This window comes from Neovison vison, chromosome 12, assembly GCF_020171115.1.
Source record: "Neovison vison isolate M4711 chromosome 12, ASM_NN_V1, whole genome shotgun sequence".
Taxonomy (NCBI): Eukaryota; Metazoa; Chordata; class Mammalia; order Carnivora; family Mustelidae; genus Neogale; species Neogale vison.
This window is the reverse complement of record NC_058102.1, coordinates 22,348,376-22,367,094: the sequence shown is the minus strand read 5'-3', so window position 1 is coordinate 22,367,094 and position 18,719 is coordinate 22,348,376. Positions and strand designations below refer to the sequence as shown.

General features: G+C 41.3%; 1 protein-coding gene across 9 annotated transcripts in view; it reads right to left on the bottom strand.

The window, feature by feature from the left end:
• Window positions 1-18,719, bottom strand: part of ANKS1B (ankyrin repeat and sterile alpha motif domain containing 1B) — a 1,114,861-nt gene that overhangs the window by 55,119 nt on the left and 1,041,023 nt on the right. For 4 of the 9 annotated variants that reach the window (XM_044228192.1, XM_044228188.1, XM_044228190.1 and 1 more), the window contains 2 exons: window positions 7,817-7,891; window positions 1,546-1,674 (listed from right to left, as the gene is read on the bottom strand). In XM_044228192.1, the coding sequence (XP_044084127.1) occupies window positions 1,546-1,674; window positions 7,817-7,891 (204 nt within the window). The remainder of the gene's footprint in view (window positions 1-1,545; window positions 1,675-7,816; window positions 7,892-18,719) is intronic. The other 5 variants (XM_044228194.1, XM_044228195.1, XM_044228196.1 and 2 more) reach the window with 2 other exon arrangements.

Sequence of the window (18,719 nt, the reverse complement as noted above, 5' to 3'; positions counted from 1 at the left end):
TGTTCCAGAAGGGGGAGAGCCCAGTTCCTGGTGCAAACCGACAAGGAGGGGCTGAAAGGGGTAGGAGAGATGAGAGCGCCCCCTCCCAGGAATTTCCAATCACTTTTTTGTTAGGTGATCTGATCCAATACTGCCTCGGTGCCAAACGCCACTCACTCTCTAAGTTCTGGCTGGGGGGCGGGGCGGGTTGGGGAGGACGACAGTTTGTAGCAAAATGTCTGTTTTGCCTTTCCATCAATTGACTCCTCTCCAACTTTTCGAAACTTCAATAGGGTTTCTTTCTTTTGTCATTTTTTCCTTCCCTAATCTCCTAACTGCCCCCCCCCAAAAAAAAAGAGCGCGAAAGAGCTCTATGTGTCTTTAAGAAAACAAAAAACAGAAACAAATGAAAATCATTATTTTGCTTACATGGCACGGGGCAAAAACCCGACTGTGAATCGGGCGTGCGGACCCGGCACTGCCGGACGCGAAGAGGGGCGTGCCTTGAAAGGGCAGGGGGCGTGGCTAAGGGCCCCGCAGCAAGGCGAGCTCCAAAGGCTCAAGGGTTTGTGGGGCGTTTGAGCTTTGCAGGAAGGAGGCATTTCAGTTCCACAGTCTGGGGGAGATTACTGCTGAGATGAACCCAATGCTGGCAGTAAAAGAAGTATAGATAATAAAACAAACAAAAGGCCGAAATTGCCAGGCGACAACCAGAATGCCCACGTCTTAATCAAATTAAGAAAAAGGATCTCAGAGAAATCCTTGCCTTTTCAGCTATGGGGGAATTCTGCCCTAACTGAAACATTTCTTTTTAAAAAGAGGTGATTTTCCTTTTCCTGCTGCAGCCATGACAACCACCTGTCCCCAAACCTATGGTATTCTTTCAATATTTACCTGTTCATATTACTTGTAATTCTCAGCTCAGCCTGATTCTCTCTCCTATTAGAACAAGGTATCCAGTAATAGAACCCTAATGAAAAAAATCGGGTAGTAGACCCAGTGTTTTGAGATCATTGGTCAGTGAATGTTGCTGTCTATATATATATATGTTATACTTATATGCATTTCCATTTTAAGATTGTGCTTTAACATATTTCATTTAAAATATACAACTGTATAAGAAGAAGGCAAAATAGACCTTAAGCTTACAAGAATAAAAGGGATTGTTAACCTCTATTTACTTGGACATTCTCGGTATAGGAAAGGCTACTTTTAAGAAAAAGAGAAGGGGAGAACATTTTAAGAGTTTCATTGATGGCGGGGCACCTGGGTGGCTCAGTGGGTTAGGCTGCTGCCTTCGGCTCAGGTCGTGATCTCAGGGTCCTGGGATCGAGTCCCGCATCGGGCTCTCTGCTCAGCAGGGAGCCTGCTTCCCTCTCTCTCTCTGCCTGCCTCTCCATCTACTTGGGATTTCTCTCTGTCAAATAAATAAATAAAATCTTTAAAAAAAAAAAAAAGAGTTTCATTGATGGCTATTTCTGTGTATTTCCAATATAAAAGTAAACAAGCGAGAAGTACACCCTCTGTTCCCGCTGGTACCCAAATACTGAATAGATGGTAACTTACAAAAGCTTTGTAGTCACACGATTGGAAGATGAGCTTTTCTGGGTGGTGCTGCCAGTACTGAACTGGAGTTGAGGCCGTGGCTTCATTTGGAGGTCGCAAGGTAATGGAAGGTTCTCCCCAGTCTCCTGTCTGAAAATCACATTTATTCTAGAGGTAATATGAGCAGTTGGCAAAGTTCATTCCCTATAGTTAGCCTGAGTTCATTTTACACATGTGTGCTAGAATGGGCAAATGCGTCTGGATGTATTATATGTGTAGAAATACTCTGACTATTTTTTTATTGGTTTTATATATGTGATAGCATCATATTTCCCAAGGCTGAGTTAATTTCTCAGGCGTGAAAGAAGTTATTCCATTTTTAGAAGGACACCCTAAGCTACGTGATTTTAAAATGAAACATGGAGATATTCATAAATGATGCACTAATTCATAATTTTCTGTTACAATAAAAAATGAACATACGAACTTTGAAAGCGTTTTCTGCTTTTAAGCTTGCTTATTTGAACTTTTTAGTCTGAATTGTTTTTACATTCAGATACACAGCTTCATGAATTTCAGTTTCCAAATATGACATGTACCATGTACTTGGGATGAGTTTAGATCTCTGGAGAAAAGGTAGTATAAGTGTGATTCTAAACAAAATTTCACAAGAAAAATTTACAAATGGATGACTAGTTTTCCTCATCTGAGTTCACTTGTATTGATAAAATGCCACTGTGACAGTCTTGGATGTATTCAGCTACCTTTCTCAGAAAACCTAAAGCACAAATGAATAATAAACATTCCAATGTCAAGTTTGGTCATACGTGCATATGCATGTACTTGAGGATCTTAATTCACAAATACAGGCAAACGCACTTATGATGGCGTATTCCACTAAGACAGACCCAAGACAGAAGGACATCCCATCCTTCCATCTGTCATTTTCCATGAGGTTAGCTTCGACTGGTTTTATTACTATAATGGCCTAGTGTGAGCATCTATAAAGTCAAAGGCTGGCGTTGGCAGGTCTTTTCTGGGTTCTAATCTGATTTAGATATTATATTAGGGGTGATTTCTCACTCTTTTCCCTGGTAGAGTTCCCAGTTTCTCAAAATTCAACTCTTTGTTCTCAAATGGACATTAACAAAAACTAGACAACAGGTAGATTTCCAAAATTACTTTCTTTTAACCTGGATCTGGCTGCTCTTGTAGAATTAAAAGAATTACCTTTCTCAGGAGTTGAAAAGGATATAAATAGGTCTCACGAGCTCCCAAACCAAGTAAAACTTTGGTCAGAGACCAAGTTCTACTGAAGTACTAACAAATGGGTTAATACTGTAGGGTTTCTTAAGGAGGATTTTCAAGGAATCTAGCATAAGAGTGTAGAATTTTGGGTATTGGTGTACATTTTGGGGGAAGAAAAAATTCTCCAAAAGGCTCAGAAACTCCAACAGGTTAAAAACCGCGAGTCTCCAGAAGTAGCTTACACAGGACATGTGTTTTGGGGAAGAGGACTAGCATTTCAATTTTCTCTGTGCGGTCTGGACTTACGTTAGGTGACATGTGAGGTGGGCTGCTAAGGCTGGGAAGTGTTAGGAATAAGCTTTGCTTTCTGAAGTTTCTGTCTTTGAAAAACCAAAAGAAAATTCTAGAGCCCCTCAGGAATGCACAGGCCTTTTCACTGAGGCAGAGTCTAAGCCATTCTGTTAGTTTGGTTCTAGATCCTAACTTACTCGCATATGGCTTGGTTCTCCTATCTCCTTTCTGTTGAAATTGTTAAGACTTTACCTGGAATAATTACTTTAGCATTTCTGTCTTTATGACCCATCCCTGACTCATTCTTGAGTTTTCTCTTTATAAGTTTTGTTTTGTTAAAAAAAAAAAAAAAAAAAGACTGAGTGCAATTAATTTTAGGAGAAAGTTTTCCTCTGGCTGCCTAATATGATCTTTTCTTCTCTTTCTCTTTCAAACATCTGGGCTACAACATCTCTCAGTCTTTAATTCCACTGGCTGTGATTTGCTCTTAAAAAAAAAAAACTAGTATGAAATTGAAAATGTAGAAAATGTGGATTTCAAAGCTATTTTGAAGCTAAATGTAATAACCTTTAAGTGATAATACCTATAGTTAAAACTCTGGAAACATGCAGCCAGGAGTTCTTAATTAAAAGCTCTCCCCAAATCCAGCAAATCCTCTAGTCCGCCCCATTCACCTTCTTCCCCTCCCTCGATAAAGCAACAACAACATAGCAAACAGGTGTTGTACATTTAAGTCACGGGTAACACTGTTAACAGAACAACAGAAGTTTGCACGCAACTCCGTGGAATGATACAAAAGGAGGAGCTGGTTGACGTTAAGATCTTTCGATCCAGTGTTTTCCGGGTGACAACTGAAACCAAGCATCAGATCATCACTTCAGCGCTGTCTTAGTTTAGCTTGAAGTATCCCTTGGCTGAGCTCAACAGGCAGTTCTCACAACAGCCTGAACAGCCATGGCAGGCGCTGGGGGTACCACGGGTTGCGGGGCAAAGGCTGGAAACAGGGCTGGGCATGGGGATGAGTGGGGTGCAGCCAGGGTTATGGGGACATTTCAGGTGTTAGTACGTTAAGCATGCAAATCGTATGCAAACTCATTCTCTAGTTGCTGAATTAACTCAGGCACTTTTATAATTAAACTTCGATGTGAGTTCCATACATGTCAAGCAGAACTACAGCCAAATGCTCATCCCAATATTCACACCATCCACGTAAGTTGTAGCAGCCATTTTGGGAAGAACGAGCCCCAGCACATAGCACCTCAGTCTGGAAATCATCCCGACCTCTTATTTGATAACCACTTGAAAAACGGGTGGCACATCCAATAAACTCAGTTTAGGCAGGGCCATCATCTGCTCTCTGCGACTCCACTTTGTCCCGAAATCACAAGCCACCTGCTTTGAATTCAGAGTGATCTGACAGAGCCTTCCTACATGCTGTGGGGGAGGGGAGGGAATTATGCGGAAGAGAAATAAAATCCCTCCTTTATGTTCTTTGTGGCCTTGAAACATTACTCCGGTCCAAACATTTTAAAATTCTCTATATAGGGACTGGATCTATCTGTCTGGAATAAGAACTGAGTTTTGTCATATGTAGGGCCTATTTCCAGATGTTCATTTTCAAAGACGTAAACAGTGTTCTTAAGATTGAAGTTACAAAAAACATAAATGTACTTGCTTCCTGGAAATTCATCAGCTTATTATTACTGTGTTTCACTTTAGACCGAAGAATATTTATAAGGCACCACTTGCAGGTGTTCAGTCTTCCCTCTGGAGTTAGCTTTATGAGAACGGATGGATTTGGTGACACTCCTGCCAGCAGGAGGTAGGGACTGGGCCTTGGGTTATAGCTTCAACTGGTCCACCGACAGTAAAAGAAAAAAAAGACGGGAGAGAATAATGTCCGTCCTGGACACTGGACGGCACCAGGAATGAACTATGGAGGAAGTGGGTAGGGCGGTACAGGGTAGGGACCAGTGAAAGAAACCAAAAAGCAAATTAGGGTTTCTACCGCAGCTATACAATAATTTCAAATGGGGAGGCCCATTGTTAGGTCTTGTAAAATAGTACACTCTTATCGAGATGGTACCTGTATTTCCTTAGGTAAATTAATAGAAGTAATTCTCCAGGTAAATTAATAAAATTAATTTAATAATTTCCCAGTTTTAAAAAATGTGTTAAGTATAAAAAAAACAAACAGACCTAAAAAGTCTTTTTCCTCAAAGAATGGTTTATAATCAAACCATATCCTCGACGAATAGTAGATTTAAACTTAGGGAACAGTGATGCAATTATATTTAAGTAGAATAACGAAACAGGAAAAGATTGGGGTAAAATTCTATTTTAAACTATTACTGACTGGCAGTACTCTTTAAAAGGCTTAAGTAATTACAGAAGAGAAATTCAGTGATTCAAGACACTCTTACTGAATGTCTCCAGGCTACTTTTTTAGAGCTTAAAATACTTAAAACTTTCCTTTATGTTCATGTATTGAATGATTTTAATATTCTAAGAATTTGGTCATGGCTTAAAACCTCATCTACTTGGTATGTATGTATGTATTTCCTGTAGGATATTATCAATGAAACAAAGGAAAATGGACACCATGAAGTATCCTTTCCAGCTCGAATAAAAATTAAACTGTGAATATAGAAAAAAAACACAATTTGAGATTAGAGCTTTAAGTGGAAAATTGATTCTGTTGAACAGGTATTTACCAACTGCCAACTCGGCGTGCACAGTCTGGCGGAGTGTGAAGGGCTACAGTGGGGTCATACTTAACATGATGTAATTAAATCAAACGTCTTTTATACCACCAGATGAAAAGTATAAAACCTTAACTGAATTTAGTTGTGACCCAGGAAAAAATTCACAAAAGTCTGCAGATAGATTTTTATTGGATGGCGGAGACTAAAATGCAGCTTTTCAACCTTGCTTTATTCCAAAGTTGTTACAGATGCATGACTTTTGGTTCAAATGTACCAGATACATAAGGCTAATGGAAAAACACTGTATTGCAGAGTTCTCTCCTCCAAACACGGAAACTGAAGATACTACATACTCTCTATCCTCTGTGCATATGAAGGGAACATCGTCTGTAATCTTATTTTCTTCTTGAGAAAAACATTTCCTAAGGATATCAGTAAATAATTAAAAGCCAGGGTTATGACTTAGCTTCCTAACATGAACAGAAAGGTATGGTATTTTTCAAGTCTTGTATTATTCTGAATTTTTTTTAAAATTAGGATTTAATTGATTTTTTAAAAAATAGTAGCTTTTAAATCTTTTCTGCTAGGAACTGTTTCCACCTACCTGCTTATAAATTTAGATCTGAATATTAACAAATATTCTCTATTTCTTTAGAACACTTAATGAAAAACGAAAATGATCTTAAATGATGATTGTTAGGTTCAGGCTTCACTTTGAAGAATTCTGACAAATAATCGATCAGAGATGAGCTACCCAAACATCCATAAGGTACAGGTGAAAACCTTTATTTTCTGTTATCTCTGAGGCTTTGAAGAATGTTCTCGAGAGCTGTACGCTTATAAATATGTAGACATGGGTTTGGATGTGAATGTAAGGAAGGGCCTCCTACAAACATTCACGCACACACACACGGAAGCAGGAGGCTGTAGCAGGTCTTTTGAAAATCTTCCAGAATCAAGAGTGCTAGTTTGGTCAAATGCAGCTGGTTATACTAAATTTGTTCCTTTGGATGATAAAGAGCAGAGATGGCCACTTCTCAACATGAAAAAGCACTGGTTAGCATTTACGGGTTCGGGAGGGACTGCTGGGTCACTGGAGCATCGGTACCAGGCAACATACAGACCCCATGAGCCCAAGAGCCAGAAGTCCCATGCACGGGGAGGGGTGTGCCTCGCGTGGCACCCCAAAGGGAGGCCCTGCACATGCCACCCCGAGAGCTCTGTTTAGTGATTCTCAACCAAATGTCTTAACCTCTCGGACAGCAGACCATCCGATGGGAAAAATTTAACAGGATATGAAAACAAGATTGTATTTTAAAATTCAAAACAGAAAAGACCAAATGTTAAAATGTCTATTTTCCGAACAAAACTGCTTTTTTTTTTTTTTAAAGTATGCAGAGGTAAGCTGTGAATATTTGAATATCATGCAGCTCAGAGTAAAATGGGTCACGATTTCCCACACATTCCAAAGATCAATTCAGTATTGTCCGATGGAAAAAGGCTGAGAACCACTTTGTAGCTATAACAGTATGTCTCCTGGCCAAAGTACTCCCACGCTTGCATAAATGTATACAGAATATCATGCAAATCAGACGCAAATATTTCTCACAACTGAAGCACATGAACCTTTGAGAACTTTTGGACACAGTGGGTTGACTAGCCCACGGACATGGGGAAGTACGAGATGCAGAAGACTAACACTGATATATACATGTGTGTGTGTGTATATATATATCAATTTACCCTTTTCCTTCTTCCTGTGAAAGCAAGTTAACACAGACACCTGGGATGAAAGCCAAAACTCACATGGGACAGATTTTAACTGCAGACTTTAAAAACCAGGTATGTTTCTCATTTTAGGACAATGTTTGCACATCAACTGGTCACAAGGCACAGTGAATGAGGCATCAGAGACAAGCTCTCAGGAGCCGTGAGACAGCACAGAGTGTCTGCATTGCCAGGACACAGTACCTGCGGCTACTGACAACACTTTGCAACACATTACACAGCGCAAGTTCAGGAAAGAAAATAACCGTTTGTAACCTTACATTATGAACCTGATGGATGGCTGAGAAAGGAAATCCAGCGTTCTGATTCGTCCATATCTCACAGACAGACGACTGCTGGTATAAACAGAAAACTATCTCATCTTGTCAATATTTAGAACATGGCAGCTACCAAGGTAGCATCAAGGAAGGGAAGGAGGAAAATAATAAAAAGCAAAGAATCACATTTCTTAAACACACACACACACACACACATTCAAAAAATGTTTTAGGTTGCCCAGGTTTAATAATTGGCTTCCAATATATTCTTTTGCTTAAAAGCATTTTGGGTTGGCTGGGAAAGAAAAAAGACCTTTTAGGCATTAGTTTTATATCAAGGGAGATTACCAGTAGGTTCACATCTTGGAAAAAGCAAACTGTGTTTTACATTTGCCAAAGACAACGGAAATACCTTCCCTTTTCACATAATTCATTTCAGAAGATAAATATTTTCACGGAGTTCAAGAAAGATCGGAAAAAGCCTTTAGAGCAGAATAAATATTTTTGTTTTCTTATCTTCAATGACCAAAAGCAAAGCAATGCAGTAAAATGACTTTCCTGACTCAGTCATTGCTCCATTTAATAAACCTAGAAGATCCTTCTCTCTCCAGAGTTCTCAAGGGCGGTTGACAAGGGAGAGAGGGAAGCATCAGTTGGCCACTCGGCAGTGGAGGGGCGTGGTGGGGGAGCAGGATACTAGGAGGAAGGATACTAGGCAGAGAGGGGTTGGGGTCAGGAAGCCACGGTCTGTTACTGAAGCAGACACTCTGAGGAACAGCACTAGGGAGGCCTACAATGGGTCAGCTCCATCATCCCGACTCTCCACCACACCATTAACAAGCTAAGAATTAACAATTATTAAAAGGCAATCATGTTTTCTTTTTAGAACCAAATGCCAAGCTAGGCCCTCCTCCCGGGAGTTACAGCAGAAACCACCAAATAAACCGAAGAGGCTCCTGGCTTGATCTTTACAGAGTTCTTTTCCTGAATTCCATCATTCTAAAAGACACCATGAAATTGAATCACAGAAAATGGCAGCATGCCTAAACTTACTCAGTAAGCACTGTGAACATCCCCAGAATTCACAAGTAGGCCGTACAAAGATCATGCAGGAAGGAGATAAGAACATAACCACAATATGGTTTAGAAGCCCGGTAAAGAACAATCGCATCAGCAAATGAATTATGGAAAAGAAACTTATCCCTGGCTAAATGTTATCCCTACCTTCACCCTCCCAGAAATGCTCACCAGAAACTCAACATCTCTCTGTCCAGTGCCAGCAGCATCTCCCCCACCCCCACCCCAGACATCTTTGCTTTCCATCTCTTCTGTCCTCTGGATGGCTTGCTGGGGAGATTGTTAGGTTATTGGCATCCCGTTAAGGAAATAAGATCCCTGGGATCTGACCGAAGGCAAAAGCAACCATCTCCCACTTAAATCGGCTCTGCTACTCAGTTCCTTCTCTAGACTTCCCGGGGTATTCTCTCCACAGGGAATCTTCCTCTTCTTACCTTTCAAAAATTCAATCTCTAGCAGGTTAAGTCTTGTGCCCATTAACTCCCCAGCCTCATCTACAACAGCTGGCATCCGACTTAAATATACGAACTCCATGCTTTGGTGGGATTACCATCTTAACTGGCACAAACGGGCATGCAGCAGAAGGAGACCCCTCACCTTCTCAGTACTCTCATCCACATTTCTGAGCTCATTGTTTCACAACTTTCACAGACTTAAAAAATAAAAAAAAGTAGTTATTCACCTGAGAGGGAGAGAGACAAGAGAGAGGGAGAATGGGTGTGTGTGTGGGGGGGTGTTTGCAGCGGGAAAGGGAGAGAGAATCTCAAGCAGATTCCCCACTGAGTGCGGAGCCCAATGTGGGTCTCAATCTCACCAGCCTGAGATCATGACCTGAGCCAAAAAGCAAGAGTCGGCTGCTTAAGCGATTGAGCTACCTAGGAACCCCAACTTCCACAGACTTTGAATACTGGAAGTAACTAACCCAGGAGCCACTTGTCATTTGACAGATGAAGACACTGACATTCAGAAGTGGCTTGCTCAGGTGACACAGGGCAGTGTCACAACATGTCAGTGGGAAGCACTCCTGGGAAGGAGTGCCGGCCCAGTCTCCCCTCCCTGATGGGCACCAGGCCACTTGACAGTTGGGGCAGACCCCATAATTTCCTGGTCACTTTGAGTCACTAAGAATCCATTTTGTAAAAAACAAACAAACCAACCCAATATCACCTGATTTAGACCTTGCTTTCCCTCACCACAGGTCAGGCTTGAGATTTAAAAAACCCATGGAGGCTTGATTTGTACTTGGTCTTCTCCTTCCTTCTTCCACCAGGAGCAGGGAGGAGTGGGGTGGTATGGTCAACTGTGGATACCCCCACCCCAAGCTCTACCTCCTTCATGCCCTTTGTTGGCGAGGGGAATACTGGAGAAGGACAAGGGCCTCTTTTCTTATTCAGCTATAGCTGAATTCTCTGACGGCTTGTACTGCTTCTCAGAATAATGCTAATATGGCCTCCGAAGTCCTCCTGTAGCAGGTGCAATCATCCCGTCCTACACAGGTTCTACTGTGTTTCCGTGCAAGATCTTTGGAGGCCTCTTCTGGGGAAAGAGATGGGGTCCCCACTGCACGATTCCTGATGTGAAAAATATGTCTCCAGCTTGACTTCTTCCAAACTCTACTCAGCCCTCCTAGCGCCCATGCTCACCCGCTGGATAGGACACAGGAGAGAGGGTATAACCCAGCCTCCTCCTGGCACACCCACCCGCATCACACAAACATACGGCCTGGCCGTGCTGGGCAGGCTGCTCTGTGACCACTCCCCTCTCTGCCAGGACATGGCCCTCCAGTTCTCTCTTCTTCAGCTCAGGTTGCTGCTTCTGCCTATTAGAAGTCCGACTGTGGAATGAGATGCCAGTTTCCTCTTCTGGTACATTCCCCCACTCTGCACGAGCCTTCCTCTTAGAGCTCTTCCCACCAGGCTCTGAGTGCATGGGGACACCTGTCTCCTCCTGTGCCCTCTCCTCAGTGGCTTAGGTCTCTGTCCTTCCCCAACACCAATCTTCTGCCTATTCACACTGGCAGCTGCCAGTGACTGGGCTCACCACCTCCTGGTCAATCATGAAGAGGGTAGCTGTCTCCATTATGGGCAACTTTCTCTTGAGAATATTCAGTACTTAGTTCCTCCAGGAAATTTCCCACTTAATGTCTTATTACACGAGTATTATCTTCCAAAAGTCAGAGAAAGTTACCAGAGAGTTAAGAAGGGAAGAGAGGGTCTCATGCATCACTTAGTTTATTTTTTTAAAGTCACATAAAATTTTTCTCAATGAAGAAAAAAACTCTACCTCTGGTCACATACACTGAACAGAGTTTGTATGTGGCTTATATACATCTGAAAGATGTTACAATAATTATTTTCATTTATGAGCTACGTCTTAAACTTAGAAAAAAGTAAAACCTCTAGAAGTTCCAATAATTAACTGACTCAACACAAAGGGTAAAAAGTCAGATTTTTAAAAAAGAGTTGGGGAAAAAAAGGCAGTTAATTGTGTTTTAGTTGTTGAGGTCGCTGAAGAAAATGCTGATACATTTCAGATATCACAGTAATTCTGTTGGCAATAAATAATTTATCAAGCTCAAAGAGCAGTTACTCTAGGTAGATTAGCTGTAACTGGCATCTTCATAAGATAAAATGTCTCTTCTTCTAGACACATGGTTATTAGACTGAGTTTTGGAATGAGGCTTTTTTTTTAATGCAAAAGAGTTTCCATCACAGATTTTCATTATATTTATGAAGATAATATTTCACAGTACAATGTGTATTGAAGGGCTGAGTTCTGAACAGTTCTGAGAAAGAAAAAATTGGTGATTTTACTGGGAACCCACATTCCTAGAACAGCAGTGATTTAAATCTAAGTTTTAATTGAGCTTTAGAGTGTCTTCATCTGTAAAGAATAATAATAGTACTTGACCTACTTATTTTGCCAGGTTGTTCTGCAGCTCATGGTAAGCTACAAGAGAGAGGGAATTTTTTTAAAGCTAAATTTCTAGCACCTAGAACACAGAAGGCCATCAAGCACATTTACTGAATCACTGGAACTGTAGAATGTGTTCAGAGTTTCTTGACAAAGAGTAAAGCAGGACTGGAACATTAATTACTACTATTCATTATCATTTGTAGTTGGTTTGTGCTTCTCGCCACTTGGGCTTTTTTAGTCAATGACATCACTGCTGACACATTTCTGGTGAATGCATCCGAAATGAGCCTTGAAGAGTTCTTGTTAGAATGGTTCTCATTTTTCCTGATAAAGGCTGACACAGGGTTTCTCACTTTGTTGAAGGGAGAAGGAATATTTGGAATAGTATACCTATGCGTTAAAGGCCAGCTTGTACTGAGCTTGGAAACAATTCTATAAAAGGATGTTAAACATCCCTCTGCAAGTTTCATTTGCTTATTTCTCAGGCCAACTTAGTTTACCTCAACCTGAATTACCATGAAATCCAAATAAATAGGGATTAAGGAAAGATACAGTAGTCTTATAACTGAGATATAGTCAATAACTGAATGTGGATTTCTTTGATGAAGCAAAGGCATATTATGTTATGTTTCTCCTGGCTCTGGAAATGTTTTCTTAAAATACAACACATGTCTCATTCTTGTCACTATCATGTACCTCAGGTTACCAGGAATTTAGTTCAGAAAATACAACACATCTGCATTCCAATCTAATGACAAAATGTAAAGTGTAGTACTTATCTTCAAGGTTTTCTTCCTGAAAGAAGGCTTTTTGTCTACTCAACTGGTAGCAGTTCAGTAATTTATGACATATTCTCTCTTCTTACTCATCCATTTCCCCCTCTTTACTGGAACATTCTCAAACAGTGCTGTAACATCTTCTAATAAAAGCAAACAGACTCCTTCCTTTGACCCAATATCCTTCTTGAGCTCCTATTCAATTTCTGTTCTTTAAGAAGTAAAATGCCCCAAGAGGTGCCTGTGTTTTCTCCACGTTCCCTTTTCCTGTCCTCACTTGAGCCCATTCTACAGAAACTGTTTTTCCTCTATACCCTCCACTCTGCCAAATCTGACACTTGACATCTGACACTTGATCACTCCTTCCATTTCTTGGTCTCCTTTGCTGGTTTCTATAAGTGGTCATCTTCCCATCATCTTCCCGTCCCTGAAGCATCAGTTCTTGATCCTTTGCCTTCTCTGGCTACACTAGGTGGTGTTACCCAGTCCTGACTCTCACATTTGCGTCTCCAGTCTAGACCTCTCCCCTGAGCTCCACACTCGGATACCCAGCTGTCCTCCTGATGCTGCTCTACTTTGATGATTAACAGGCATCTTAACTGTAAAGTAAATGCCCACACCGAGCTCCTGTTTACCTCACCTTCCCCATACGCCTTGTCTCAGCAAATAGCAACCCCCGTCTTCCAGTTGGAGCCATATCCTTTTGCTCACATTTCTCATCCAGTCTAGCACCAAATCCTGTGGAATCTACTTCTAAAGTCTTCTCACCCTCCTATCACTGCCTGGTCCAAGCCACTACCTTTTCTCACTTGGATTATTCCATTAGCTTGCAAACTGGTCTTGTTGCTTTCATCCTCATCCCCTTAGTGCTTTTTCTCAATACAACAGCCAACATGATCTGTTTGAAATGAAAGCTGCATCATGGCACTCTGCTCCACTGAACTCACAGGAAGATCCACAGTCCTAATGAGGATGGCCTTTGAGCATCTCCATCTGCCAGCACCCAGCCCTGGCCTCATCTCTCTGTCCACCTCTCCTACACTTCTTCGTGTTTACTTGGTTCTGGACAGCAGTGAACATTCCCGCTTCAAGCCTCTGCGTTTGTCTCCCCTTCTGCCTGAAATGCTCTCCTCCAGCTACTGTGGGACTAGCTCCCCCATTTCTTGCAGGGTCTACTCCAATGTCACCTTCTCAGAGAAGCCTTCCCTGAGCATCCGGCATATTATGTCCAAATTCAGTCTATATTTTCCACACTGTAAAAGGATTATTCTTTCAAGCAGAAATTGAACATTCAAAAAAAAGTTTAGAGTATAGGAATCTGTCTACCTGGCACTATGACATGATTCCAAGATAGTCACTACAACTTCTGAGCACAAGGCGTGGGTCACAAAGTGACTATGGAATGCACATTGTTATGGACACAATCCCTTTTCCACCATCAGGACCAGCAGTGAACTGGGACTCAGAGGCTGTTGAGACTCATGGTGGGTCTTGGAAGGGAGCAAGCTGACAAGAACTCCATTGACTCACCAACACCAATTAGGTTCTGAAAACCTGCCAGGAGTCTGCCAACACTGTGTAGGCTAGTTTAATAAAGAAATGTGTATGAATAGAGCCCTCCGGTCAGATTCTACCAGAGATGAAATTTTCTGCCTTGTTCTAGCCCTGGAAAAAATTGTCTTTTTCTCTGTTTCTCCCTTATATTTGTCATAATTCTTTCACACTTCGGGGTGTTTGAAAATTGACCAGAAAGAATCCGACAAGAAATAGGAAAGGTTCAGGGTGAGAGCTAAAGGTATAATGAAGTCCATGCCTTCTCTTGGATGACAGCGCTTCTAAAATAAAACAAAAACAAACTTGAAGAGTGAACAAAACAGCTTCAAAGGCAAAAGAAGAAAGGGCACCCTAACAAAAGAAGGCTCGGTCAGCAGCCAGAGGACTCAGCATCTCCTTGAGCAGAGACTAAAATGAGATCTGTCAAAAAGGGAGTCAAAGAGACTCGGGCAAGGACTAATGCACCCCACACCTCTGCATCTTTTCTTCCAGCAGCGACAGCCCCACAGCCTATGGGGCTTCCATGGGCACTAACGGAAACACTGCCTGGAAATCAGAAAATCAAAACCCTTGGTTTCTCCTGAGTCGCCCAGGGGCCGTGGGCCAGCCTCAGATCACTTCAGTCTCCCTGACATGGATTCAGTAATGACCCTCCACTCCCCTCCTGTGAGCTCTGCGATTCGAACACAGCCCTCAAACAACGTATGGGATTCTTCTTTTCAACTACACTCGAATGTCTCAAGTTCAGGGTTTTTTAAGTTTTGTTTAAATTACTATGTATTTATATGTTTGCCACTGACTCAAGAAAATGCTGTTTCCCATCATTTCTCCACCTCCCCGAAGAGCAGTCCTATCAAACCTTCGTGATCGTGACCTTCCCCTGGAAGTGAAATGTCAGGCCATTCTCTCTGGGTGACACACTGTGTCTGGCATCAACATTCATCAATCTGGCTAAAGTGGGAAGAACTAAATACCACTTTTGGTCCCATCCTAAGTTCATCGGCATGATACAGATTTGGATGATAAATTCCTGTTGCTTGCCCAAATTTACAGGTTTCTCTCTTTCCCTCCCTCCCGCCCTCCTTCCTCCCTACCGTTCTTGTTAACAGATTCTGGTGCTGACAGCACATAAAGTAAGCCCTCAGCTACCAAAGTCGGAAAGAACATACAGGCTAGGTGATTTCTGTTATTCATTTGCAGAGATCATATATAACCTGCATTCCCTAATATGACAGTTGTAGCCCTAAATGACAATACACAATTATTTATGAGATCTCTTCAGAAAAACGAAAGCAGAGAGAAAAAAGAAGACTGTGCAATCGAGATCGTAATGTACAGCTCCCCAGTTTCTCTGCATGTTGCAGGGAACTGAAGTCAATCGGAATCATGCTATTTACTGCAAAATCGGCTGTTTTACTGGTTCTACCTCCAACTTTGGATGCCACCGTTACTGATGCATTTTTCAGAACTAAGAAGCAGAAATATTAATAACTCATTCAGAAAAGCAGTGATCAGCTTTTTTTTTTTTTTTTTTTTAAATCATAACATGGATTGATGCGAAGGAACCGGCTTTTGCAGAGTAATACTGTTCTTTGCCTATAACATCTTTTTTATATATTATGTTCCTTTCTTGCAAACTGAGGCTGTCGTTTTCTTTATTTAAGCCCATTATTTAGCTAGACATTCAACATTGTTTCCTGCCTCTGGTCAAAAGAGAGGTATTGGACAAGGCCATTCATTCTCCGACGTAGAGACCCCACAACTTCTCCATATTATTCATGTGGAAAATATGGAAAAATGAGGTCTAGTTGAGTGATGATCTTACATGATGCTGACCTAAGAGGTCTCTGGTGGAAGATTGCAGTTTTTTCCTCGGTTCTGTCTGTCCAACACTGAAATCACCACATTGAGGAAATTACTTGAAAGGCATGCTTGTTTGAAGTAAGCATTTTAAATTAGCACATGTCATAGTTGGGGAGGATCACTGATACACTGAGTGTTGGCCAAGCTTTAACAAGACATTGATAGCCTAGGATTATTGGGCAAACAGCTGGATAAAACTTTATTCTGGAAAGGACTAATGTAAATGTAAAATCCTGCCTTAAGGTTAAACACAGACACACAGACACACACACACACACACACACACACACACACACACCCCAAGGCTGAGGGCTGAGGTTGGAGGCATGGCTCATGGCCATTGGTAAAAGCTGGGACATTTTCATGAAGAAAAGCTCAGTAGGAATTAACAGATGTTACTGAGGTCAAGCATGAACATCAACAAAGCAGATGTGACAGATGTGACCAGAGATTCAGGATGCTGTGGGGTCCACCTCCCACTTCTCAGAATGATATTGGCAAGGAGCCACATATGATGAACAGAGTAAGGGGAAGACATCAAATTCTCTTTAGTCTTACAGAACTGTTCTCAGCAAAAGGGAGCAGATTTATTCTTCAATTTTTCTAAGCTAAGTATGTAATAGTTATAGGAAGGCTTATTTCAATTCAACGTAAGGCAAAATTTCTATCACAATTTTTCCAGAGCGATGGGACTGTTTCACAAAGTCAGGGTCACCTTCCCAGGGATGAGGGTAGGCAGAAACTTGTAGCTGTTCATTTGGGATGTATTAGGAACAGTCCTGCATTATGTCACAGGACTAGATATATTTTCCAGCCCGTTCCCATCCCAAGATTTTCTGCTTTTCTTTAGCAGATGCACAGAAGAATCTTCTAGTCATTAACATAAGTTACTGCAAATCTTTGTGATGCTGTATTCAAACCTCATTGGAAACCCCTATAGAAAAGGGGTCACGCCATTTCATAATTGTTTACATGAAGCAATTGTTTGCTACTCCCGATTTGTAAAGAATAAGAAAACGGATGTCAAGAGCGAAGGATTTTCTTGACAAAGTTTTTTTATGCTACTTTGGAGGTTCAATTCTCTACTAATCTTGCATTTTCCTAAAACGTTAGACAGTATTAATAGAATCTGTCACAGGACTCAAAACATTGCACTAGAACTTACAGAATGTGTCATGTCTAGAACTTACAGAATGTGTCCTGTCTGCTGAAACCCAGTTTGGAGAGAGACAGTGCAGGTGTTTATCAACACAGTGGTCAAAGCTCAGGTGGGAAGCTTGATTGCCTGGGTCTAAATCCTGCCTCTACTTCTTACAATCTGTGTGGCCTTGGGTAAGCAACATAAACTCTCCATGCTTTGGGAGTTGTATTAATTATACATTATGAGTTGTATTATAAGTTGTATGAATCATTACTGCCTCTGGCAATAATGGTATTCAGTTAACTTACCAGATCTACGAGGGAGGGGCTGTTCCAGATAGTTCTTCTAAAAGATTTGAGACCATCCCAATTTGTGTCTCATCTGGGGATCCTAGAAAACTGTGGCTTTGTGGTGCCTATAACCTTGTGTAAAGAAATCTGGTCAACAAGCATTTACAGAGTGTTCAGGATAAGGAATTTTAAAATGATGAAGGAAGAGTCGGGCCTTGCTACTACATAGCCAACATACACTTTACTGTATGAGAAAAAAAAGTTTAAATATAAAAGGTAATGATAGAATTCTATATATGCTAACTCATCAAGTATTCGAAAGTATTTAAATAAGGGTATCATCCATGAATCCTTTCCAAAGAGCTCCAATGTTAACTGGGTTATGACACAGATAGAAACTTCTTAGAGTATTCAAATACCTATAGTATTTGAAGTACTAATAGTATTCCTAAGAACTATTGTTTCCATACCAGTGGAGAGATACCAGTTAGAGCTTAGGAGCTGGAAAGTAGAAGTAGTTTTGTAAAACACAGTTAGGTATTATGAGCTTTACTCCACAGTATGCTTATTCCCAGTTGTTAGTTGAAAAAGCATACTGTAGAGGTTTTCTCAAAATAATGATACTTTTGATAAAACAACCCAAACATATGGCTTTAGAATTTGTAAAATAACTTTGACAACTACTCCTTTACTTGTGCCTCACAAAAAATAATGTGAGGTAGGCATTCATTTCATTTTAGGAAAAGAAAACTAAGATTCTGAATGTCTAAAAAGGCTTGCTCAAGATTATAGATGTAAGAGATACCAGAGATGGGATTCTTAACCCTGATCTCATGGCTTCAGGTCTGGTATTTTAAAAAAAGCTCGTCAAATTATAAATATGAACCACTGAAATCAATACTCATGTGATATGACAGTTTTCTATCAGACATTCTCAGAATGTTAGAGCGGATTTGTTCAGGGGCCCACTTTTGCTATTTCTGCTGCATTCCCATTCCTGGTCTTGGCACTCTTTGGACGGTCCCTAGGAGGGGTCCCTTCCCACCCTTCAATCTGTGTGGTGCACCAGGAGGGAGCCAAAACCCTGTTCAGACACACGACCTGTGCCTGGCTAATCAGATCGCGAGCACGTGCGCGCGAGCACACACACACACACACACACACACACACATACACGCACTACACACTACACAGTACAGACACAACCTCCTTTGTAATTCGCTCTGGACAGATAAGTGATCCAAAACAGACTGATCTGAACAAATGGGACCCAATCCTGGGACTTTTTA